We start from the raw sequence: 24,540 nt of genomic DNA, 5'->3' as shown, positions 1-24,540 counted from the left end.
GCATACAAATTTCGGTCTACTGAATTTGCTTTACTTTCACGTCACGTTCGCAGTTTTACTTTAAAGCATTCAAAGACATCTCTGTTGGATGGCAGTGCCTGCTGTTATCATGCTTATTAGTTCATCACATATTTTTAATACTTAGAATTAAATGTATTTTTATTTGTTCTGCAGACATGTTCATTATTTCTAACGGTTTTAGAAACAACGTTTACACGTTCGCATGTTTATGTACAAAACACAAACTAGTCGAACAAACTTTGATATTATCGCTTTCCTCTTGTACTGGCGCTGTCAGAATTGGTTCTCTCCTCTCTCGTGGGTTTGTTTACAAGACCACGTTGTTTCTCTTTAAATAACGCTGATTGGCCAGACACATGCAAAGCTCCGCCTACTAGACGCTGTCAAAACTAGGAACTGTATTCGAAGAGTCAAAAAAACTCCTTGTAAATACAACAAATGTATTATCTTACATAAAGGCATAACCGCATGTGATGCATAAGGTCCTCAAGCCCCGGATTTTTTAAACCGGGAAATCAGGAAAGCGCTCTTTTTTAAATATTTAAACCAAATGTCGACGCGGCAATCAGCCGGTCTGAAAATCATACACTTTCCTTCAGGTTTAGTGGAAGCTATTAGACTAGTCGTTTCGAAATCCATGCAGCTGAATGTAGACTATCCACACACGTGGCCCTTTCATTATTTTGAGTCTAAAAGCTTGATGTAATATCAAAGTTTGGAGTGATTTTAAGCTTGAAAGGGGAGCGACGCATGCGCAGTGGCCGCAGGCAGCTGGACTTTATATAGCTTGGCGCCAGCTATTCATTCATTCGCACTCAACAACACTGCGGTAAGGATACTTACTTCTCTTTTTATTCAACTTTAATTTTAAGATATTGATTTTAATGATGCATACTTTTGTCCCCAACTTGTTTAATTAGTATGTTGTTGTTGTTTCGTGTTGCATTTCGGCTTGAAAAACAACTATGTTGCCATTTTAGCCAGCCAGCTACGACTAAGGAAGACACCCTTAAAACCTCTTAAAACAGCTTTTTCGAAAACTTTAGTTACACGGAGACCACATTTAATACTTTATGTAAATAGGAGAAGTCTAATATTTGATGTAATTTTCACCTTAATGGCTGGGATGTTGCTGAAAATTAGCCAGTTTTGCTAGGCGCCAGATTAGATCTTTGTATGTATGTACGTGGACGTCTCTTGGCAAACTACTCTGAGAAATAAAGAAAATAAGCGATACTAAGAAACGTGTTGTTGAATTTATACACGTAAGCGATGTCACCCAATCCGTATTTTTGTTAAGATGGTGTTAAATTAGCTTTTTACGTGTTTAAATGGGGGGTTTTGTGGGGGCAGCTGTAGTCTCCCGCTTCATGTAAATTGGCGCGGACTGTCCTTTCATGTACCTACAGAACTGGATCATGTATTTCTGGTTTTACTAAACTAACACTGGATAATAATACTGCTTCGGTAGAATTTGCATTTACGTTAATGCCTCTAGATTTATTATTATAAGCATTTAGGTTTAATTGTATAATGTGTAGATTTATTTCTGGTTATACACTTCCCCCTAGCTAAGTTAACATTAACGTTAGATGGATCTAAGCATAAGCTTCTTTACTGCAAACATTTCTCTTGAATGCGTCTATTAATGCATTCATTCTCCTTAATAATGCTTTTGTTTGATAGCATACGTTGTAGTCTATTCAATGTTTTTATCCTAAATATATATTCGCTGCAATGTACCTTTTAACCTTATATGCTTCTTCTTTACAGGCGAAAAGATCCAAGAATTGTTTAGAAAATGTCAAAACGGAGGTAAGAATTTTGAAAGAAAAACTCGATGTTTGATTTGCGATCGCCTTTCATAAACGATAATATATTTCATTTTTTGTTTCTTTAACTTAGTGGTCGTAACACATTACAAGAAAGTAATCAAAACAAACCCGAACAGAACAACAAAGTTCAACGGAAAAGAAAGGGCGAGGTGAGTCATTATTTCACTCAAATTAAAATGTAAAATATTTACAATAGTTTGCGCTGATATTTAACATCATATCCTAATTTTCAACAGTGCAATAGAAGGATCCCTACAGCCAAGAAACAGCACTATGAAATTCAGGTGACTTGATTTTCAGTCAGTATTACAGAGCCAGGCTGTTTTTTGTGTGTAAAGTGCTTGTAAACAATTACGTTTATTTTTAGCAGTGGTGTGTTTATTGTTAGCAATAGTTCAGGCATGCGCAGTAATTGTGTCAGTGGGTTAATCAGAGCGCGCGGCGCGCCACGAACCTCCCGCGTTTATGTCCTTTATCCATCAGCCCGCGAAAAACTCTTATGCTTTGCTTAAATTGAATGGAAAATTGTAATTCACCATAAGATCAGAAAAGTGCATAACATATGTATTTAAAGTATAGTCTATCATAGCTGCACATGATTCAGTGATCATTGTGTACACTATACATAAGATACTATAATATATATTTACATTTAGTCATTGTATGAATATGAATACTGATAGAACATTGAGTGATGTTGATGAAGAAACTGTTAAATATGTACAATATGTGTATTTGCATAGGTTAGAACCTTAGTGATGTTTTTATTTAAGGTTTCTTTCATGAGTTATCCTTTAGTAACAGATGTTTTTTTCCTTTTTCTAGAACCGGTGTTCTGAAGGTGACATTAGCCCCAGTGTCTTAATCGAAACGCCTCAGAAGGAGCTTCAAGAGACCAATAATCCTTCTGGTTTTAAACGCTTCCAGTTCAAAAACCTCTTTGTTAAACCTTCTCCACTGCCAAACCTCAGGTAGGAACTGAACATCACATGCAATGTTAGTAATGTGTAGATTTTTAAATTTTAAGAATTCTGTGTTATTCCCATAAAATGCTTTTTTTTCCAACACCTTTCAATGCTATTTCGTATTTGACCTTTTTTTAATGGCTCACGTGTGGTTTGTCCTGACAGCTGGGCCAGTTCAGATGATGTGTGGATAAAGATGCTGAACAAGGAGCTGAAGTACGTACATGACAAGGGCTTCATCCAGCAGCATCCATCCATGCAGCCCAAAATGAGGTCCATTCTTCTGGACTGGCTCATGGAGGTTAGTGTGCCATAATTTGCTTTTCTTTATGATGATATACTTCATAAACCATCAACATTGTCTATACACAGCTGATTTTATGGTGTGTAAATCTGCTTTGCTCAGGTGAGCGAGGTTTACACGCTCCACCGGGAGACATTTTACTTGGCTCAGGACATCTTTGATCGCTACATGCTGACTCAGAATGACATCGGCAAGGATCAGCTACAGCTCATTGGCATAACCTCACTCTTCATCGCCTCTAAGATGGAGGTAGTTAAACTCTTACGACTTTATTTGGCTTGGATTTTTATAGCAGATCTAAAAAAAGGTTTGTAAATGAAAAGACCATAGTTATGTGCAGTTACAGTATGTTCACAATGTGTTCATGTTTGTAACTCTCTTAAATGTTTTTCTGATTCTTACAGGAAATATATCCTCCAAAGCTCCAAGAGTTTGCTTATGTGACTGACGGGGCGTGCAATGAGGAGGAGATTCTAGCAAAAGAGCTTGTGATGTTGAAGGCATTAAAATGGGACCTCTGTCCAGAGACTGTCATCTCATGGTTGAAGCTCTACACTCAAGTTTACTCTCTACAGGATGATGCCGATTTCCTCGTTCCTCAGTTCTCTCAGGAAACGTTCATTCAGATCACACAGGTGAATCTTAAGATGGTTTTTAATAGGAATGAGTGGTTAGCTCTTAACATTTTCTAACTGTTGAATTTTTTTTCATAACAGTTGTTGGATCTTTGCATTTTGGACATTAATTGTTTGGACTACCAGTATGGAGTTTTAGCTGCTGGAGCGTTTTGTCACTTTACATCATTTGAAACGGTCTATAAGGTATCAGGTAAGTGATCTGGGACGTAATTTACACTTTTTATTTTTTGCATCTGTATGATCTTTAAAGAATAAGACCCGATTAATAACTTTTTCTTTTTCACCAGGGTTGACATGGGAGAGTATATCAAGCTGCGTTCGGTGGATGAATCCATTTGTTAGGACGGTGCGTGAGTGGCCTGGACCGCAGTTGAAGGACTTCAAAAAGGTGACGACAGAAGACCGTCATAATATACAGACCCATGTGGACTACCTGTCCATGCTGGTGAGTATTCTGTCATATGTTCATCATCTCCACAGTTGGGTTTAATAAAGATTTAAAAGTTTAATACCCTTTTTATTGGCTTTGCAGAGTGAAGCACATGACCGGCAACAGGACAGTTTGGATCGAATGTCTCCATTGGCTATAGGGGGATTATTGACCCCACCTAAAAGCACAGAAAAGCCTCCTAATGTGTGATCGGTATGAGGAAAACATATTGGAGCCTGTCCTCCATTTAAATACTGTTTCATCATAAAGACCTCCTAGTCTATGACACCCAGAGAGACTAACAGCTGTTTGCGGTACCTCAATTCATTTCACAGCTGGGTTTTGTACAGTTGTTTTTGGGAGGTGTATGTGAAAAAGCGACATACAGCTGAGAAGCTGTAGGTCACAGACTTTCCAGACCTGTGAACTTAAAGGGAGAGTCCTTTGACATGGTTTCTCAAAGCAGTATTTGAAGTACTCAAAGTGCCTGCCATCAAAGAATGGATGGTAATCCATGTATTAATCTAGAATAAGGAAAGTGCAACGTTCTTGCACTTAAAAACGTGCATTTGGCCATGTTGCAAGTTAAAGGGTTGTCTACACAAATGCTGCTCCTTCATACAACAAATGTTACAGTTTATGTTTTGTAAATTTGATTTAATTGTATTATGAATGTGTTGTGAAACTGTTCTGAATCTGCTTTTCCAATAACTTGGTGCTTGGTCAAACATGCTTGTTGTACAGGAAAACCCTGTATGTCTAGCAGTGTCTGTTATGGCGAATGTTTGCTTTTTAAAATATTGTTTTGAGTCATTCCCACGCAACTTCATTTTCATGGACATTCCTGAAAGACTTGACTGTTTTCACCCCCTCGGAAGTTTAACCAAACTAAACATTTTCAATTAAATTTGCATATTTATTTTACTATTGGTAGATTTTTAGACTTGATATTTGAATTGCAATTTCTAAATTCCTCAATGCCAAAGGCATATTTAATGAATTTGAGGTGCTTCTTATTTATGAATTTAATGCTGTATGTTTGTTGTGTAGCATAGCTTGATTTCAAATTTTTTACTTCTGGATTTAAGAGCCAGTGTTTGTAAACTACACTGAACACATAAGACCACTGTTAAATAATGAATTGTACATAAGATGTATATGCTTACAAATAGCAATGTCCTCAGTGTTGTAATGTGAAAATATTAAAATTTGAAATGAGAATTTGTCTGTCTGGCAGATTATTCTGATATTGAGAATAAGAATTTCTTTCTAGGCCGGCAAAATATTTTGACCTGTAAGCCACACTTAAAGTATGAGGCCTGGTTTCACAGACTCAACTTTATTTATATAGCGCTTTTTACAATTTTCATTGTTACAAAGCAGCTGTACATAAGACATATTGACTATAAGCAAAACAATTAAAGTTATACCTGTAAAAACAAGAAAAAGGTGAAAACAGAAGACAGACATATCCAAATACAAAACACTCCACACACAATATGCACACGTACTAACACACATAGACACGGACGCGCACGCACACACGTACACAAACAAGTATGCACACACACAGACGCGCATGCACACACGCACGCACAGTAAGAGCAAACATTTAAGATAAAGGAGAGAGAAGCACAGGTCAAATATAACAGACTATAAATTCCTATATGCAATATTAATTAACTTTAAAATTCTAAAGCAGCCCCCCCGGCCAGGCAAATAGTGCAAAAGAACAGTATGCAAACGGTGGCGAGGAACCCAAAACTCTAATCGAGAAAAAAAACCTCAGGAGAACCCAGGCCCAACCAGGGGATTCCAGTTCCCCTCTGGCAAAAGCTGCTGCCTCTGCACAAGCTCCACAGAGCTTGTACAACAAGGCTAAATAAAAATAAATAAACTTAAGGTCAATTATAGTTTTAAGATTATCATTAATAATCTAATAGCATTTGAAATTTTGTGGTGAAGACGTGTCAAGTGACCGCGTCCTTCTTTATCCAGCTCTATCATCTCAGCTCTTGTCAGGTCGCCGCTTCCCATTCTCCGCTCTACCATCAGGTCAGGCCATGAAGACGTGTCAGGTGACCGCGTCCTTCTTTATCCAGCTCTATCATCTCAGCTCTTGTCAGGTCGCCGCTTCCCATTCTCCGCTCTATCATCAGGTCAGGCCATGAACTGCATCCTGCTCGCTGTGGTAACCTTGGAACAATGAGACAAGACTGGCTGAGAGTAGAGTACTGTTCTGCACTCTTTGATGCAACAAGTACATCAGTTGTGTTTTTGGTTCCGGTTGATCTAACTAATGCAGCCTAAGCCCTCAGAGGATTTATAGTATGGAAGTGTAGTGTATGCAAGATTAAAAAGATGCGTCTTTAGTCTAGATTTAAACTGACAGAGTGTGTCTGCCTCCCGGACAGTGCAGGGAAGACTATTCCAAAGTTTAGGCGCTAGATAGGAAAAGGATCTACCACCTGCACTTGATTTTGAAATTCTAGGTATTACCAACTGACAGGACGCCTGAGAGCGTAATGCACGTGAAGGACTGTAATACAAGAGGAGTTCACTCAAGTATTGAGGAGCTAAACCATGTAGGGCTTTATAGGTAATAAGCAAGATTTTAAAGTTAACGCGATGCTTTATAGGTAACCAGTGCAAGGTTGACCGAACCGAGCTAATATGTTCATACTTTTTTGTACGTGTAAGAACTCGAGCTGCCGCGTTTTGGACCAGTTGGAGTTTTTGTAATAAGCCTGCAGGGCAACCACCTAACAGTGCATTACAGTAATCTAGTTTTGATGTCATGAATGCATGAATTAACTTCTCTGCATCTGACATTGATAGCATATGACATAGTTTAGATATATTCTTAAGATGGAAAAACACAATTTTACAGGTGTTGGCGACGTGGCTCTCAAATGACAGATTACTATCGAATAGAACGCCAAGATTCTTTGCTGACGACGAGGGTTTTATGGAACATCCGTCAATAATTAAGCAGTATTCTTGGTTGTTACGTAAAGCAGTTTTCGATCCAATAAGTAACACTTCTGTTTTGTCCGAGTTCAGTAATAAAAAGTTTTAACTCATCCGGTTTTTTATATCGACTATGCATTCCATTATTCGATGGAACTGCTTTGTTTCATGAGGCTTCGAGGAAATATAAAGTTGAGTATCATCAGCATAACAGTGAAAGCTAACTATGTGTCGCTTTAATATATCTCCTAGAGGTAGCATGTATAATGCGAAGAGCAGAGGCCCTAAGACTGAGCCCTGTGGTACACCGTACTGGACTTGCGATTTGCGTGACACCTCATTGTTTATTGATACAAATTGAAAACGGTCGGAGAAATAAGATTTAAACCATTTCAAAGCTATTCCTTTAATGCTGACGTAATTTTCGAGTCTATGTAGGAGTGTGCTGTGGTCAAAGGTGTCGAATGCAGCACTAAGGTCTAGCAGCACCAAGGTCTAGCAGCACCATTAACGAGATACAACCTCGGTCAGACGCCAATAGCAGATCATTTGTAACTCTGATCAAAGCAGTCTCTGTACTGTGACATGCTCTAAATCCAGACTGTAATTCTTCATTGATGTCATTCCTTTGGAGGAAGGAGCATAATTGAGTTGAAACTACTTTTTTCCAGAACTTTAGATATGAAAGGTAGATTCGATATAGGCCTGTAGTTCCCTAATTCTCTAGGGTCGAGTTGGGGTTTTTTGACAAGGGGCCTTATAACAGCCACCTTATATGCTTTAGGCACATGTCCTAATGTCAGAGATGAGTTAATAATACTAAGAAGAGGATCTATAATTTCCCAGACACAGTTTAGCTTAAGCCAGGACTATACCTTAGTTGAATTTAGATAATTATATCGCTTTTACAAATGCCTTGGAAGAAAACATTACAGGTGTGCATCTCGAAACAAAACAATGGCACAGATATATTTTAAGACATTTCTGGGCAAGTTATATTCAGTTAAGACAGGTCACACATTCATTTTAGTCTGGGACCAGCCTTAAGCCTTGTCTGTGAAACCGGGCAAATTATAAATGTCATGGCATTAGATGACAAAATAACCTCAAATAAATATCTTCTCACATTATAACATTTACAGAGTTCAGTGTCCTGAGTATGTACAGAGTTACCAACAATCGGTACAGATTTTCACACACACTAATGGGAGGCCATTTTAGGCCACATGAGCCATGCAAGTAGTCTATAAAGGTGGAGGAGGTGAGCTGTGCCTTTTGGTGTAGTGATAGGAACAGCACAGCGGTGATGTGTCGTTCTAACAACTAAACCTGCCAGGAAAAGCAAGTGGAGTTGTTTCTCTGCAACCTTCATGTAAACTACAAACACAAACTTTGTTTATTATACAATGTGTGGATTTTATTAGATTGGAAGCTGCTTCCATTCTAAGAATTTGCTGAAGCTACTGAGCTGGATGTTTTAATAAAAGCCTGTTCTGCCCATATTGATGAGTAATAAATTTTCTTTTATAAAGTTATTCAAAGAGGCTGTCTATATGTTAATGCAACGGCCAGCCTCTCTGCATGGAGGTGTCTACCAGACATGCGACTGGCACATAGACCATAGACTCTCATTACAATGCCCCTGTTGTGCAAGTTATTGTTGAGTAGTTCTGGGAACGATTTCCCCCTCTTTAGCACCTCCTCACCCTGAACTCACAACCCCCCTGCAAGAACCCCCAAAACAAAAAGAGCACTCCAGACTCAACTACCTTTATGCGTGCCTTTAGTTTTAATGATGTGTCCTACATACTGACGCATTGTGATGGCTTGGAGAACTTTGATCAGACAGATGTGCCCTGTATGCCCCACGATATTAGATTAAATGGAGTTTTTTTTCTAAATGATCACAGAAATGCGTTCACAATCAATAAATCCAGTTGTGTACTGAACAGCAAACCAATGGCTGTCTCTCATTTCGTAAGGCTGCATCCTCCAGAGGTCTCATTCAAAGGCTTCCATGTCATCAAGGCTGTCTCGTTTCATAAAATCAGGACTCTCCGGAGGCACCCTTCAAATGCGACCTTCTTTGACAGGAATTCGGAGGATACATGAGCTCTCTCCTTCGTTGCTAGAGATAACCCACAATTCTCTGCGTCGGCCAACTTTGTTATTTGAATAAAGGGCAACAGCTGCACATGCAATCAAATACGTGGTGTTTAAATTATAACAGTTTACAATTTGTGTCACGTTTTTTTAATCTTAGCAGGCATATGTAGTAAAAAGTTTTACCAGTGTTTAGTGATTTTAAACGTTTTGAAACATTAAGGCAAAAATTGTATATTTGTTTAACACTTTTGGCATTGTTTAGGGTAGAAAGTAACTTAACCAACTTTTTACCTCTTAAATCATGTAGAAATAATTTTAATTAATTTGACAGGTGTGCGAATGCAACGTGTTGTCATAGCAACGTGGTACTTCCTGTTTCCTTTTCTGCCAGTATGCCCTACGAAGGTCGTCTCGTTTAATTCCAAGTTGAGAATCCTCCGTATACCGCATCCTTTAGAGCAGTGGTCACCAACCCTGCTCCTGGAGATCGACCGTCCTGAAGATTTCAGCTCCAACCCCAATCAAACACACCTGAACTATCTAATCAAGGTGTTCAGGTTTGCTGGATAATTACAGACAGGTGTGCTGAAGCAGGGTTGGAGCTGCAGTCTGCAGGACGGTCGATCTCCAGGAACAGGGTTGGTGACCACTGCTTTAGAGGATGATACCTATGGAGGACACAAGGACGCAGCCTTACGAAATGAGATGCAACTAATGTTTTGTGTTGATGTATTTTGTATTGTGATGTATCTCTTTTTCTTAAGATACCTTTTTACATCATATTGATGGCCCAAAAACATGACCAAAAAAAACCACTAATCTACCATTTTGATTCTATGGAGCCTTTAACAGAACTTAATTCTGTTGTGGCATCACAACCCTCACTAAAAAATCAATTTACATAGACATAAGGTTGGCAAATTAGAACGCCAATAGGAGAAATTGTGTGCGGCCACTTGGCATTTGCAACTTTAGTACCATTATCTCTTGATGCATAACACTGGGATTTATAATCTCCCAACTATAAATCAGATGCTTGCAATAATTACTAAATTCATCTGATTGGTGCAGACTAGAGGAAGAACTGTGGTTAAAATAACCACTCAAGAACTGGCAATTTACAACAATTAAGATCTTAAATGAATGGAAAGATACATAAGTGCAATTACAGCAAGCCGCCACTGGGTGGCAGTAAATCAACACGGAAGAATTCTCTTCTATTCAGAAAGTCTCATGGTCATATGTTATTTCATATTGACAAATCTTTTCTTATAGTTAAAAAAACACTCACAATGGCTCAAGGAAAACATTTAATATATTAAAATTCATATACAAAAAGGAATATCAGATGTTAGGTCCCTAGAAAAGTATTATGTACATTATTTTCATTACGTCAATACAATAAGCAGCACAAAGCTGTGATGGGTGCAGGGAAAATTTAGTGTCACCGTAAGCCACTGTGGCAATGGCCTCATGCTCTTTTTTACAAACCGCATGAACTGACCTTGCCCGATGCTCTCAGATCAGCATCTGGAAAATGCAGTGGCCATGTGTGCGCTTGACCCCAATTTATTTATCTGTAGGTGCCGCAACTTACAACGAACATAAGGTTGACATGAATTGTATTCAATTGACAGAGATTAGAGAGGTTTACCTTGAAAACACAAGTGAAACCTCTTAGGACGCTTATAAAATATGTTCTGCACATCGGCAGACTAATATTCTTAATTTCACAACAATAAAAATAGAACTATACAGATCTTTTGTAAGCATATTGCAATTTTAAAATATTTATAAGCATTTTTGTGATTGTTTTGCGCTGCCGACTTTTTCGACTTTAAAAACAAATTTTGACACAGTGGATTCTTAACACGGCTATTTTGATTTAACACGATACATTCACCCGATGTTTCCCATGACACAGACAACGTCACCATGTTTCAGCACACCAGGATCAGGAATGGCATCACACACAATGTCCTTCACATTAAAACAAGAAAGGAAAGAAAAACGCCTATGCAATGAATATTCATGAGTAAAAAAATTCAATGCCATTAGAAGGTAATATAACTTATGCTCTCATTGCATGAGCGGATTTTTGATTTATTGGCACATCAGTCACCTATGAAATCGTTCGGTGTCTTAGCCCTCTTTTGGCAAATTTATGCTTCAGAGGTAAAATTCAGAAGTGGCCATTTATCACAAGTGCAGCTGTGTCCATTACAACCGGTGTGTTTTGGTGTAGATTTACAAATCGTTACGTCCTGATCAGCACACAGAATAATGCTGCGTTCCATTCAGTTGTCGGATGTGAGATATTCACATTCAACATCTATGACTTACATTAGCAATGAAATGGTGAAAACAAACATACCGGCAATAAAGAAAACTGGTACTGTCAGCATTTGCTTTAAAGGTTTAAGACCACCAACTTTGTTTTACACATCTTTCTATGCAAACATTTACCAAACGTGTTTTGTTATATGAATGTATGTTTTTCATTTGTAAAATTTAGTTTAATTTTGATTATTGGATTGAAAGTGATTGCTTATCATTATCTGTGTATAACTCCATTGGTTTGGATGGAAGCTTTACATTTCTGAATCAAATGGAGTGCAGCATTACTCACGTCCTTTCTGAAATATGTAAGTGACATGAACGTGTACCATGTTCTTCATGGTGACAGGACATGTGGTGGCTCGCTGGCTTTGTTCCGTATCATCTCAGAGCAAAAATAAATATAAGTACATTTAATAGTTCTCTTACACAGCACTCAATAAATAAAGCAAATCCAATCTCCCACTCCAGTTGCTCTTTAAAGCTTTGTGAATGCACCACAAATGATCAGAAACTGGACACATTTCTGTAGAGTTCAATTTGCTCCCTATCAACAAAAACGCACAAAACTAACTCTAGGATTGAAGGGTCGGGTTATTGATGCTGTTCCTGGATCTGGTTTGTAGAAAGACCCTGGCTTTGGCGTGGCATCGTATCCATATAGGGTATGGCCAGTTCCGGCCTGCGGTAAAGCTCGCTCAGCCCTTCAAACTTTGATCCCCAGTGCTGTAGGGAGTCATAGCTAAAGTTCTCCTCTGAGATGGCTGATCCCAGAGAGCTGAGGCTTCCCGCTGTGGAGCCCATTCCCTCGATGCAGTACACGTTGTAGGTGTCCATGGGGAAGGACGCGCTGTCGTTGTCAGCCTCCCAGATGATGCGTGACACGTAACTCTTGAAGTCCATGGAGCAGTGGGCGGGGCAGTTGGCACTGTGGTGGTAGGGTAGGGCGGATCCATTGGCGATGGGGTGAACCTCCTCCTGGGAGCCCTGAGAGGACTTGATGAGAGGTGCGGTGGTGCAGGAGGACGACTGAGAGAGACTGGAGCACAGCGGTCTCTTCAGCTCTGTGATGTCATAGGCGTTCTAGTGGCACAAAAGAAAATGGATTGAAGTTTTACATTTTTGCATGGCTTTTATTTGTGAGTTAAGTTTTTCAATGCTGTTAATGCTAAGGAATCCGAATTGTGTTTTATATCACTTGGAAGAGCGTTGCATTAGCAGCAATGGTGCCACCTAGAGGGACATGCTGGAAATATGTACCCGCTGATGGAAGTCATTCCCCTGACCTGAGTGTTGGTGAAAGGAAATCAATATCTCCCCTTGGCCTTGTGTGTTAATGGAATACCTGGTCCTGCTCTCCTCCTCCTTCCTCGTTGTAGTTGAGGATGTTCTCCCGGATGTCCTCCCAGCTCTCGTGCTCTGCCGGGATGTGATACACGCCTCGCTTGCGAAACTTATTCCGACTGCCCTTCTGATTCCATACGGTCACTGCCACGAGCACACCTGTGGTTGAAATAAACGAGAGACACAGATAGGGAGCTTGTTAATGTTTGTATTATTTGATCACTTTTATTTTATTCTAAGTTTTATTTCGATTCTCTTCTTGGTGTCTTGACACTTTGTTATTATTGAATGTACTAACCAAAATGATTTAATACCTAAATTAAATGTATTTGTGCGTGAGGTTACGCAACTTTATTTATGAGGATGCTTATGTATAGACAGGCCATGCAAAACGTCAAAGTGCATAATTCGGATCTCTGCGCTTCCACCCGTTTCTTCCATCATCTCCTGGACTCGTCTGCTTATGGATGGCACGACACCTCTTTTTAAATAAAGGCAGATCAATTGCTGCCAAATTTCTCCGAAGGCATCTCTCCTCCACCGCAAGCCCGACCAATCCCATTATCTGGCAGCACTTTTCTCTCTCTCGCCTCGCTCGATGAGTGATTTCTCCCCGCCTGCATGCGCTAATGCCTTAAAAAGGATTTGTGCGTCTGCCTGTGATGTCGCTGACAGAGTGTCAGAACCAGCAGAGACCTGGAGGGCACTGCCAGTCTGTCACGGCATTGTTACCTGTCAGCAGTGCACACGCAGACTCACCTGACCTACCTCCTTATTCTCACCCCTTCCTGTCTCAGTGTCTTACATGCATGTGCTTTCTTTCATGAACACATGTATGCAATAATTACCGAAAAAGACGAGCAGGCACATGCTGATTGCCAGGATGGAGCTCGGACTGAGAGCGGCGAGCCGGAGAGATTTGACCTGGCCGATCTCACACCACTGACCCCTGAAACCCTCAGGACAGCGGCACTGGTAGCTTTTGGTGGTGTGGGCCAGACAGGTGCCACCGTTACGGCATGTGGTGGGGCTGCAGGGGGAGGGGGCACAATGCAAAAGCCCCGCGACCTCATCCATCACAGCAACCTGATTGGCTGGACACCTGAGAAGAGGGAAAGCACATTCCAGTCCACATTACATTATCTAAAGAAGCTGTATTTAAATCAAAATCACAGTACAGACTGTGTGACAGTGTTCTGACCTGCATTCATGTTTTCTCCACAGGTCCACACAGTACAGCGGGCTCAGGCAGGGTTTGGCACTGCAGGCGTCAGAGTGACAGCCGGGCAAGACCCCACGGCGCTCCAGTACCGTACTGAACTCTGTGCCCTGACCATCCAGCGGTAGAGAGTGACCGTTTAGTCTCACGTCCCCCATACAGCCTGCAGGGTAATAAACATAATAATATGTAATCTGTGCTCTTTCACATAGTGTTTTTTGTGGAGCTTTATTTTCTATCACCAATGATTCATTTATTCTGCTTACAAAAGCAGATCTATTATCTATTAAGATAAATTGAGGAATATTGGACTTTTTTGACATACTATCAATCCACATTCATCCAAGCTAGGCTAGCATCATGTGGTAAGAATTTACCTCAGGTACATTTGTCTAATTTCACATTTTATTTCCAAATTAAAATGTAAAAGTGTTTCTTTACGTGTAAATATTTTTTAAGCTTTGTGTGGTGTTCGGGGCTGTGGTACCAATTTCCAATGTTTCCTAAAACATGCCCCAGGCATTTATATACATTAAAGACGTTTTTCTTCTTAGTATTTTTTACAAGTAACAACAAGCAATTAGTGACAAATATTACCCATATATGCTAATGTAAATTAGTTGCTTATAAGCAACTAATAATAAATTGCTTGTAATTGGGAAAAGTAAACATCATCAAACACATTTTCTATGACTGTAGAAACTGTAAAAAAAACCTGAATAATGCTGTGGGATGCACCAGACATACAAACATTGTGTGAGTAACAAAAACGTAAGTGATAAAAGTTTTAAAAGTAGTAACTACTGTCAAATACTAAGCTTTAATCATCCAGACAAAAAAGGGTGACCCAAAAAGTGACCGAAGATTAAAAGGAACTGATAGATGTAAACAATAGCACAATAAAAGAACAAATCATATTTGTTAGGAAATAAAGCAGAGAATAGGAACAGACTAGAGGTCACATCAGTAATAGAGAAGAGGCCCACCCTGAAAGTCTCCATGAGCGTTTGGAGTGCCGCTGTTTCCCAAAAACACGCTGGAGGGATGCACCACTATTTCTTTCTTCTGTCCCAGGACTCCTGTGACCTCTCGTGAACCTCCGCCCTGCTCCAGTCGAAGAGTGAAGATGTTGTCATGGCGATGAAGGTTGACTAGGACCCACTGCCCATGGTTCACGCGCTGGCCTTTGAGTTTCAAAAAGTGAGCACCGTCTCCAAGATTACTGCGCACACTGAGGTATCCATCAACTATCTGTGAGACAAAATGTTTGGAGTACATGACATTGTGCTTTCGTTTCCAAATGTTACAGTTTTATGTATGTTTATCACTCACTTCCAGGATAATAAACTCATTGGAGTCGCGGGAGGACATGCTGAGCAGAATGCCTGCAGAGGAGCGCGTTCTGAGAAGTAAATGAGCTTGAGTTTTGCGTGGACTTCCACCGCCTCTCAGCTGGTACCCAAGCACGCTGTCCTTCTCAAAGGACCACCCAGGAAGAGCTGTAATGCAAAACCACTTCAGATTAACCGTTCAACCGTTCAACATATCATGATTCGTGTCACACGTGTCGTGTCATACCCGAAATGTGACCAACATCTCACATTTCGGGTATGGGTCACCATACCTGACAAATAGGTCACTTTCACTTTCATGATGTTCTCAAATATTGGGAAGTGCTGTCTCACCTTTGTCACATTTGTGTCCGCTGTATCCAGAATGGCAGTCGCAGCTAAAGGAACCCCATTCCCCCAAGCACTTCCCGTGGATGCCACATGAGGGCCCTCCAGCTGTCAGACATACGCCGTCTGTTAGCGTACATCCTGGAGTGCTGTTCTCGCTCTCTGCCGGGCTGCTGAGGTCATACACCTGACAGAAAACAGACACATGGAGAGACCCGAGTCAGCACTATGTTGAATCGCATTGACCTGTATTGACTCGCTGTCAGAAAGTGGCTCGGCTGGATCTCTGCTATGTCCAAAGACAGGGATTGTAACCCAAAGCACATCCAGTCTGAACCACAGCCATGAAGTTTAAATATACACTTTAAAGGGATAGTTCATCCTAAATTAGAATTATTTTATTATTTGCTCACCCTCATGCCATTTTAAACCTGTATGACTCTCTCTCTTCAGCAGAACACAAATGATGGTATTTTGAAGAACGTAGATAAACAAACAACACTGCCCCCCACTGACTTCCATTGTAGGGACACAAAACCACAGAGACATTTCTCAAAATATCTTCTTTTGAGTTCCACAGAAAAATAGTCATGCAAGCTTTAAACAACATGAGGGAGAATAAATGACATAATTTGTATTTTGGGTGAATTATCCTTTGACTAGATTTACCTGACTGTCCACGACCAGGTTTCTTACGCATCCCACAAAGCCCTTGTAAGGGGGGTGTGACCTACGGAATGGGTGGGTCTCTTTAACCCCGCCCAGCTGGAGAGGTTGGTAGACATCCAGAAACCTGCAGAGGAGATGCACATATGTGGTCACACCACAACCCATTTACTTCAAGTCATCAGAATACATTGTATTGTGGATGCTGACTGACTGGTGACTTTAAACGAACTTAACCAGGCATAAACTAGCCTGTATCAGCATGAAAACAAAGAATAAGGATTTTTATATAGAAATATTAAGATAAAATATCAGTTTCATGTCCTTTACCTCTCGCCGCCTGGAGTCTCTCCTGAGGCCTTGCACACCGATTGATCCATTTCTAACATCTCCACTCCCAGACCTTCCACCTCGCTCATCACGGCACCAGAGCAGTGATCCAGAATCATCTGTACGGTCTGCACATAAACACGCACGCACACCCACACACAGACACACACATCAATAATTTTACTGCAGAGCAATATGTTACATCACATACAAGCGCATGCGAGGTCAACTTTTATAATGGAATATTTTGGACCCAAATCCCGCAAGGCAACGAAGATCACAATCTGCTTAACCCGTGTGAACCTCAGAGGTATGTTATGATCTAGACTGTCTGAAAGCATCATATCTCAGTGAAACTGAGGTGAAGTTGAGAACATTATGAAAACAAACTAAAATTCAGCTTGGAATGGCCACAGCCCGGCATCTCATCCTGTTTAAGTGACCTCTAAGACCTTCTATCATTCCTCTCTATTTATTATCTGAGTTTCGCCGTACCTTGCCGTCACTGATGATGTCGAGATGATGCCAGCGCCGGTCAGCGCAGGTGGATCTTGCGGGCAGCTGCAACGTGAGCGTCCCCGAACCATGATTCACACTCAGCAAGGGAACTCCATTTTTCAGCTCTGATTAAAGAGACAGGGAGTATTGAAGCGGGTGTCAACAGATGTGATAACGGTGGATTACTATAATGTATCTATATTAATATCTTTAAAATTCAATTTTTTCCATTTTTGCATTTTCCAGATCAAATGTACAGTGTATTCAAGCCACACATTTTATAGTGTGTTCACAGCGAATCGAAACCCACAACCTTTGCGTTGCTAATGCCATGCTCTACCAATTGATCTATACTAGAGGTGCACCGATTGACCGGCCAGAGATCGGAATCGGCCGGTTTTTCGTATGATCGGCCCGACCGGTGACCGGCCGGTCAGTCTCACGTCTCGCCAATTCCAAGCCGATCTTCTGTTGCTCATGATGCGGGCAAGAACGTCACAGTACACTCAAAGCCTGCAAGTAAACATGTACACGTGCGCGCGCACAGCCTGTCTTTAACGGCTCGTTTATACTCGCATGTGGGTCCACCGGACCGCGAGTCTCTGCTGACTGACGCGCATCTTTCATATCCGCTGACTGCTGCACGCGCAACTTTCATATTCGCTGACTGCACGCGCATCTTTCATATTCGCTGACTGCACGCGCATCTTTCATATCCGCTGACTGCACGCGCGTGCACACGCATCATGTACTGTACAGACAAAAAGGGTACACTGTAGTTCATCTCTCGCTGCTCCGTCTACATGGGGTATGTATGCTAACAGTGATGCTATAGCATCATGCTAAACTCATGTAAAAGTCGTGCATTCTGTGTAAAACAAACGTTCTACTTGTTTTTAAAAATCCAAAATGTAAAAAAATGAATAAATCAACCAATATATGTGATATATATCTGATTGAGTTCTTTACTAACACAAAAAACTGCAAATACATATACATCTTGGTCCGTGTAACACTTTGCAGTTCTTTTTTCAATTTTCACCATCAAAATTAATCAAATGAAAATTGGTTTAAAACTTTCATTTTCAATTTTCATGGGTAGACCTACTTCACAAATGGATAATTGTCTGTCAGTTTCATTTTCAATTATACGTGTTTGTTCAGAATTTCAGATTTTCGAACAAACACAAAAAGTACTTGTTTTTCTAATTTTACATTTACTGTACGTGCTTGTGCTTGCGCTTGCAGCTGGATCGTACCTTTATCGCCGGTGGTAGGGGTGTACTCTACTTTTTTATCACGGTTTATCTAATCATATTGATCTCCCTTATGTATTACACATATGTATTAAATATATTTTTACTAACACTACTGTCTGGTCTGTAATCATTAATCTATTCGACATCGGTTGCCGTTTTGGTTTTAGTCAGTAGATGCCCAGCAAACACAGAACGTTCCCCTAACGTTAGTTTTTGGTTCCCTTTTGGTTATTTTTGGGAACCAAAAAATAACGTTCTAAGAACGTTCTCTTCAGGTTTTATTTTTGCAACCAGAAAATAACGTTTCCAGAACGTTGCAGGCTGTTTTTTTTTAAATAACCAGAAAATAACGTTCTCAGATGGTTATTTATTGGTTATTTTTTGCAACCAGAAAATAACGTTCTCTGATGGTTATTTTTTGGTTATTTTTTTGCAACCAGAAAATAACCAGAAAGTAACGTTCCCTGATGGTTATTTTCTGGTTATTTTTTGCAACCAGAAAATAACCAGAAAGTAACGTTCCTTGATGGTTATTTTCTGGTTATTTTTTGCAACCAGAAAATAACCAGAAAGTAACGTTCCCTGATGGTTATTTTCTGGTTATTTTTTATCGTAAAAATAGTCAAAACTGGTAAACGTCAGTGACATGTGCAATACATAAATTATAAGATCACATTGAAAACCAAATGAAATTAATAAATGTGCCCATTAATGGCTGAAAATAATAAACTAGTTAAGATAAATGAAAATACAATCATCTATATCCATGTGTATTTCTTCAGTGTGGTTGTCTGTTACTGTATGTGTGTGCGCTCGAGCACGTGCATTCTCCGCTCTGCCGCGCACTCCCGTCATTTAAAAATTACCGGTCATTTCGTTTTACCTCACCCACTAACACATTAGTTTAGCGGTTTATTTATTTTAAGTTTTTATTTAAAACCGTACAGATTTGAGTAGACTTATATTTTCGTGATTTTCGAGTGATTTGACACATCTAAATCAACAGACCGTGATGAAAGGACTGAAACTCAGGGCTTTTGATTGTCATAATAAAGAGGGAGCCGCGCTATACTTCTGTGGTGAGACAAGAATATTGTTAGCCTGAAGATAATTAAATGTTTATTCTTCTGTCAATAAAAATCTGCTTTAAATATTGTGTTGAAGTCATTGGTTATTTTATTTCGATATCTATAATGTCTGATGTTGAGGTAGGCCTACACACAGTGTGGTTTTATTAGAAATTATATACTGTGCTGTTTAAATCGAAAATTAGGCTACTTCAGTGATGAAAAAGGAATTATTAGATATATCTAAAAGAATAATCTAATGCATTGATTTCATCCTCCATATTGTGTGGGATGATGTATTTTACTTATTTTAATTAGATTAACGTTAGACAAGCGATGGATAAAAACACAGCATGGATGTATTCATTACTGACGTGTAAACAGACCAAGAAAAATATTTTAGGCTAACGTTCTGGGAACGAAGTTTCTGGTTCCCAGAAAGTTTTTTTAAGGTTTGTTTTTGGTTATCTTTACGGAAATAAAACGTTAGTTTCATGGTTTCTATAACGTTAGGGTAACGTTCTCCTAATGTTAGTTTTTGGTTCCCAGAATGTTATGGGAACCAGAAACTAACGTTCTATTAACGTAAGGAAAACTTTCCTGGAGAACCAAAAACGAACCTTAGAAAATAACGTTCTGGGAACCAAAAACTAACATTAGGGGAACGTTCTGGGAACCAAAAACTAACGTTAGGGGAACGTTCTGGGAACCAAAAATTGTTAGATGGGTGGCAATGCTGCGGATCTGTATGTCATTGGGAACGGCCGGGCAGCAAGTGCAGTGAGTGCACGCACAAAAAGTAGAAGTGATGGATACTTGTATCAGTCGTAGCCCGAGATATTACGTACGGTGGCGTATTGCTGCCACATATATTTTATTTTTCCACCCAATTATGTCATAATAACGAGATCATATGTCGTTAAAACAATATATTTTCTCGTTTTGACGGGATAATACAAGTGTAACTTTGGTTTGAGAAGTGGGGGGGACACAAAATGGGGGGAAATGTTTTTGATTTGAATCCTATCACAAATTCAAAATACCTATATTTTGCGTTTTTGATTGTTTAAATTGATTAAACCAAAATGTGTTTTTATTGTGTAGCAAAAGTGGATGTTCATGAAGGGGGAAATGCGAGTATTGACTGAGAAACGGAGGAAAACTGGGCTTGTAAACCTGAATCTGCGGTCGGAAGGCGACGAGGATGACTTTCTAAAATGCTTAACGAGGTTTAACGTACAGTTGTCATGTCAAGCCTTGTTATAAACACTAACTGCTGTTAAAAGAACGAGTCCTTATTAAACAAAAAAAAAAGTAATAAATCACGCGTTGCGCGTTTCTTCCCCACAGAAGTCCATTATAAGGAAACAGATAGCCTACCGAAACAACGACCACGTAAAAACAGGTTTCTATTCAATTCATATCAAAACCACGTGATTGAAAACAATCTTTCAGTGATCTTTTTTTAGTGTGCACGCGACGCGCGCATCGACACAGGCAGACTCTCTGTGTCCTGCTCGTTCCTAGGCTACATCTCCGTGGCGATGACGGCGTGTGGTTAAAAAATCATTACAAACACATTTGAAAGTGAGGGGGACACGAACGGGATTTTGAAAAGTGATGGGACATGTCCCCCTTGTCCCCAGTGGAAATGACGTCCCTGGGATAATATGGCATTTAAATGATATATTTTCTTGTTATAAAGGGATAATATGACGTCTCATAATAATTACACATTAACCGTGAAAGCGACATGTTTTCTAGATGGACATTCTACCAACCGACGGATCACACTTTCATATGAATCAAGCGCACTCCACTCACTCATTGTCCAGAAATTGTCGTTAACGTGCAAAGGTAACGGTGATCTGATATAAACAGTAGTACGCACTGTTAACCCCTACCACCAGCGATAATGGTACGATCCAGCTGCAAGCAAGCACATTAATGTAAAATTAGAAAAACAAGTAATTTTTGTGTTTGTTCGAAAATCTGAAATTCTGAAGCAATTACCCAAACACGTATAATTGAAAATGAAACTGAGAGACAATTATCCATTTGTGAAGTGCCCATGAAAATTGAAAATGAAAGTTTGAAACCAATTTTCATTTGATTAATTTTGATGAAATTGAAAAAATTGGTAAAAATTGAAAAAAGAACTGCAAAGCGTTACACGGACCCATCTTTAGAGTAGAATTCACTCATAAGATTTTTAAACTTTTTTATTGAAGTTGCAGCGAAAATCAACCCACTACTTTTAATACTACAGACACAAGATAAAGACAATTTATTTTACATTTCAGAAAAAATGAAATAAAGCAATGTTAGTTTCATAAACGGAAATAGACGAGAATAAAGTTGAAGTATTTTATTGTTATCTTAGACTTTTGTGAGATGAGTACAAAAATGAAAAAGGTAAATTAAGTGACATGTTTAGTTATATTTTATTATTTGTACTTCTTTTCAGTCACAGAGTTCTTCAATTTAAGAGTTGTTTGGGAAAGAGAAGATTCTGTAATTTAATGCAGCTTGGAGAACTGCATTTAGGGAAATTGTAATGTTCAATCATTTATTCAATGAAAATAAAAAAAATGTGTATTGAAGAAAAGTTAATATGGTTTTATATACAGTATACTGTCAATTATAGTTTGTGGATAGAAAATCGGAATCGGCAAAAATCTGAATCGGCAGGTTTCACTTGTAATAAAATCAGAATCGGCAAAGAAAATTGCAATCGGTGCATCTCTACTATAGACCTCTGTGTTTTTCATTCCAATCATTTTCGTATTTTTATACCTAAATTCAATTCTAATTTATTTCTAGCACTTTATTTGTCAAGTAGGTTTTATTCAACGAACTTTAAAATAATCACAGGTTCCAGGAATGAGTAAGTAAATTTGCTGATCTGATCTGATTACATGCCTGTAAATTTTATTTTATATTAAATTTAAAATAATAACAGGCTCCAGAAATAAGTAAGTACATTGGCTGATTTACTAATTTATGTTTTTACATGCTAATCTGATATACATTCCTGTAAAAGTAGTAAAAACTACTTGCACTATAACTTTACTTATCATTTTCTTACTAACTAATATATATATAGCAATTTTACATTGTTGCAAATCAGCTTTACAAAAAAAAACACAGTTTAGTGCAAACAGTATAGACATTAGAAAAAATGATGTATTATTTAAATTATATATATTTTTTATAAATTATATAAAATAATTGAATAATTATTCCATGTTATTGATTCAGAAATGACCAACTAAACCAATAATAAGTTTTCAAGGTGCAGCATATGGTCAAACAGACTAAGTGGAATAAGAAACGAATGCTGTTTTATGCCCCCTCTAGATCGTTTTTGACCCAGACAGCAAAAAATGCTTATTTGTAATCAATCTGTGGTCAGTTTCAAATTGCTGTCACTGCAGTGGAGGGTTTTGGCCCCAGTTCAATAAAAACACGACCCAAACTGATGATGCAAGCTTATGCAAGGCCGCAGGGGGGTTGTTCCCTGAAATCATATCACCAGTTGCATAATACAGCATAGGGCAGGTGGAAAATGTGACCTTCAATGTTGACCTGGGGTCGAGATCAATGCTGACCCAAACCCCACACTCAACACTGCTGACCATGTACATTTAAAATATCTATCATTAATGGCTCTCCTTAGACTGCGCTTAGTAGCAGCGAAAATCTTAAAGGAGTGATTCAACTAAAAATGAAAATTATGTAATTTTTCCTCATGTAATGTTAATCCCATATGAACACAAAAGGTGAACGTCTGAAGAATATCAGACACAGTGAAGGCTTTTTGCTGTCAAATATCATCTTGCAAAACTTACCCAGTGCGATGAAGTCCTCTCTTTCTCCTGGCTGAGTTGCTCCCATTGGTCCATTGTAGAACAGCAGGCCATTGGCCGCTTCTGTGATGAACTCCAGAGAAATATGGCTCTGAAAGCAAGGCTTTATGGGAGGAAACCAAGCATAACCATTGCCTAAGAAACTATGTTTGGTTTGCTGACATTCTGGTCCATCAAACATGGGGGGACACTTACACCTGCAAAACAGCAAGAGATTATCCGTTACTAAATTACCAACACACAGTGATTATTTTATTATACAGAAAAATGTGCAGCACAGAAATGAGCTCTAAACTGTTTTACCTGTAGCCCAGCTCAGTGTCCACACAGGTGCCTCCGTTCAGACAGGGGTTACGCAGGTATGAGAAACACTGCAGGTGGACGTTTTCTCGCCCGAGACAGCCACACTGAGCGTTCGCTTTGGCCGAAACCGAAACAAGATTGACATTTCCACTGTTTAGTGTCGTAGGGGTGTCGCTGAACGTGACCTTGCTGGAACAGCCTCCGGTCTGACTGCAGCCTGTATAGGTGCACTCATCCACCCCCACCTGTAGAATGGTCACACCCAGAGACGACTCAAACTGAGAGAGACAGAAGGATTCTTTTTAATGATTCACATTAATTAAACTTCAATCATTTATTCATTTTGGTTACATTTGCTGATTTACTTTTCAGAACTGTTTGTCTACACAGTATTTATATTATTGTTATAAAATTCAATTCAATTTTATTATTTTATATATATCATACTAGTTAATATTTATAGCATTTTTGTGTGAAGTATTTTTTAAAAGTTAATAAATAAATAGTCTTAGTTCTTAATTATTCGCTTTATTAAATATACTTCAATTTTTTTGTTACATTTGCTGATTTATTGATTTAATTTTATGTGCAGATCTGTTTTATTTATTTGTATTAATTAATTTCATGTCATTTCATTTTGCAAAACTGTTAGTCTATAAATGATTCATGAATTTTATTTTATTATTATAAAATTAAATTA

The 24,540-nt window shown here is 39.1% G+C and overlaps 2 protein-coding genes across 2 annotated transcripts in view; one reads left to right on the top strand and one right to left on the bottom strand.

The window, feature by feature from the left end:
* Positions 1-766: 766 nt before the first annotated feature.
* On the top strand, positions 767-5,399 carry ccne2 (cyclin E2). The gene is made up of 11 exons (XM_057340357.1): positions 767-850; positions 1,795-1,836; positions 1,927-2,005; positions 2,093-2,140; positions 2,682-2,827; positions 2,987-3,122; positions 3,228-3,374; positions 3,530-3,760; positions 3,842-3,953; positions 4,051-4,208; positions 4,296-5,399. Exons 2-11 carry the CDS (start codon positions 1,823-1,825, stop codon positions 4,401-4,403), a joined length of 1,179 nt encoding a protein of 392 aa, XP_057196340.1. The 5' UTR covers positions 767-850; positions 1,795-1,822; the 3' UTR covers positions 4,404-5,399.
* Positions 5,400-10,572: 5,173 nt separating this feature from the next.
* si:dkey-22o22.2 (neural-cadherin) overlaps positions 10,573-24,540 on the bottom strand; it is a 164,159-nt gene continuing 150,191 nt past the window's right edge. Inside the window, exons 22-33 of the mRNA XM_057339641.1 lie at positions 23,841-24,118; positions 23,520-23,734; positions 17,340-17,467; positions 16,845-16,972; positions 16,518-16,641; positions 15,855-16,035; positions 15,502-15,668; positions 15,156-15,420; positions 14,152-14,332; positions 13,799-14,052; positions 12,952-13,109; positions 10,573-12,689 (exon numbers count right to left, since the gene is read on the bottom strand). Coding sequence (XP_057195624.1) covers positions 12,201-12,689; positions 12,952-13,109; positions 13,799-14,052; positions 14,152-14,332; positions 15,156-15,420; positions 15,502-15,668; positions 15,855-16,035; positions 16,518-16,641; positions 16,845-16,972; positions 17,340-17,467; positions 23,520-23,734; positions 23,841-24,118 — 2,568 coding nt within the window. The 3' untranslated portion in view covers positions 10,573-12,200. The remainder of the gene's footprint in view (positions 12,690-12,951; positions 13,110-13,798; positions 14,053-14,151; positions 14,333-15,155; positions 15,421-15,501; positions 15,669-15,854; positions 16,036-16,517; positions 16,642-16,844; positions 16,973-17,339; positions 17,468-23,519; positions 23,735-23,840; positions 24,119-24,540) is intronic.

Source organism: Triplophysa rosa, linkage group LG8 (genome assembly GCF_024868665.1).
Source record: "Triplophysa rosa linkage group LG8, Trosa_1v2, whole genome shotgun sequence".
NCBI lineage: Eukaryota > Metazoa > Chordata > Actinopteri > Cypriniformes > Nemacheilidae > Triplophysa > Triplophysa rosa.
The sequence above is the reverse complement of the archived record's forward strand: the minus strand, read 5'-3'. Positions and strand labels throughout refer to the sequence as shown.

Bases quoted from the DNA above. Each gene is read 5' to 3' on its own strand.
- ccne2 (XM_057340357.1), top strand. The intron at 3,375-3,529 runs GTAGTTAAACTC...TGATTCTTACAG, and splicing joins TCATCGCCTCTAAGATGGAG to GAAATATATCCTCCAAAGCT. The intron at 3,761-3,841 runs GTGAATCTTAAG...TTTTCATAACAG, and splicing joins CGTTCATTCAGATCACACAG to TTGTTGGATCTTTGCATTTT.